The sequence below is a fragment of the Nematolebias whitei genome, chromosome 20, assembly GCF_014905685.2.
Source record: "Nematolebias whitei isolate Nwh7 chromosome 20, NemWhi1, whole genome shotgun sequence".
Lineage (NCBI taxonomy): Eukaryota > Metazoa > Chordata > Actinopteri > Cyprinodontiformes > Rivulidae > Nematolebias > Nematolebias whitei.
This window is the reverse complement of record NC_056517.1, coordinates 9714215-9715663: the sequence shown is the minus strand read 5'-3', so window position 1 is coordinate 9715663 and position 1449 is coordinate 9714215. Positions and strand designations below refer to the sequence as shown.

At 44.1% G+C, this 1449-nt stretch overlaps 1 protein-coding gene across 1 annotated transcript in view; it reads right to left on the bottom strand.

Annotated features, from left to right (window-relative positions):
- Positions 1-1121, bottom strand: part of snx7 (sorting nexin 7) — a 42679-nt gene extending 41558 nt beyond the window's left edge. Inside the window, exon 1 of the mRNA XM_037694455.1 lies at positions 945-1121. Coding sequence (XP_037550383.1) covers positions 945-1022 — 78 coding nt within the window. The 5' untranslated portion in view covers positions 1023-1121. The remainder of the gene's footprint in view (positions 1-944) is intronic.
- Between the last annotated feature and the right edge of the window lie 328 nt (positions 1122-1449).

Here is a 1449-nt window from a genome sequence, read left to right as displayed (position 1 = left end):
GGACAGATGGACGGACAGATGGAAGGACAGATGGAAGGACAGATGGACGGACAGATGGAAGGACAGATGGATGGACAGATGGAAGGACAGATGGACGGACAGATGGAAGGATAGATGGATGGACAGATGGACGGACAGATGGACGGACAGATGGAAGGATAGATGGACGGACAGATGGACGGACAGATGGACAGACAGATGGACGGACAGATGGACGGACAGATGGATGGACAGATGGAAGGATAGATGGATGGACAGATGGATGGACAGATGGATGGACAGATGGAAGGATAGATGGATGGACAGATGGATGGACAGATGGATGGACAGATGGAAGGATAGATGGATGGATGGCATTTCCAATCACCCTCTTTTCTCAGTGATGGGGACAAAAAATGGGACATTGGGCTAAATGTAAATAAACAAAATGAAATAATGTGCAACTATGGACAAAATATATTTTACTTTAATTTGATGGCAGTGACCGGTGTCAAACCCTCAGAAATGACTCAAAGATTTAACTTGAGTAATCTGAGCAGCGTAAACAAAAATATTACATTTAAGAATGCATATCACTCGCCACCTTTTTAAACTAGGATCTTGTGGTGATAAATGATTCTTGGTCGTGACTGGGCTCAGAGTAAATGTTGTGAATGACTCTCAGCTACTACCACACCAAATGTTCGCAAGTTTAAATCAGACTGAGACACTTTTTGTGTTTTTAATGAAAGTTGGCTGTGGCAGCCATCTTGAATCATACAGAAGAAGGTGTTTTGAAGCCAGTAATGAATGACACGTCCCGTTAGTTCCAGACGTGAGGACAAATATTCAGAGGACACTTCCAGTGGCTCTGTCCAACTCTTAAGACGAGTAAAGTTAAATGAAGTTAGGGAGAAGAAGCAGGGCGGCTGGAAACCACAGACTAAATCACCATTAAACCGCACCTTACTGAAAACCTCCAGGTCCTCGTCCTCGTCCAGCATGTGTCCTGAAATGTCCGCGGAGACCGTGTGTCCACTCATAACACTTCACTTCTTCAACCTGACCCACCGGGCACATCAGAGACGAACTTGGAGAAGTTCTGAGCGGAACCACAGCGGCGGCGGCGGCGGACGTCAACTCCCTGCACTTCCGCTGCAGGGCTTTCAAAATAAAAGCACAGTGGAACTCTAGCAGAATGAGTCACGCACAAAGTTTGCGTGGATGTAGACAAACCTTTACATACGCCAGTATCAAACTAGACCATTGTCTGAACGTCTGGATTGAAAGTGTCCAGTCCATATGGGCAGGTATTCGCTCCACAAAGTAGTTCCTCCTAAGTTTACTGAGCTTGCTACATTGTTTTGTTCTGTGTTTTCAAGTACTTTGAACATTTTAAATTGAATTTTAAAAGATTTTTACTGTTTTATCCTCTGGTTTTTTTTTTTTTTAACTCATTTACCGTTATGG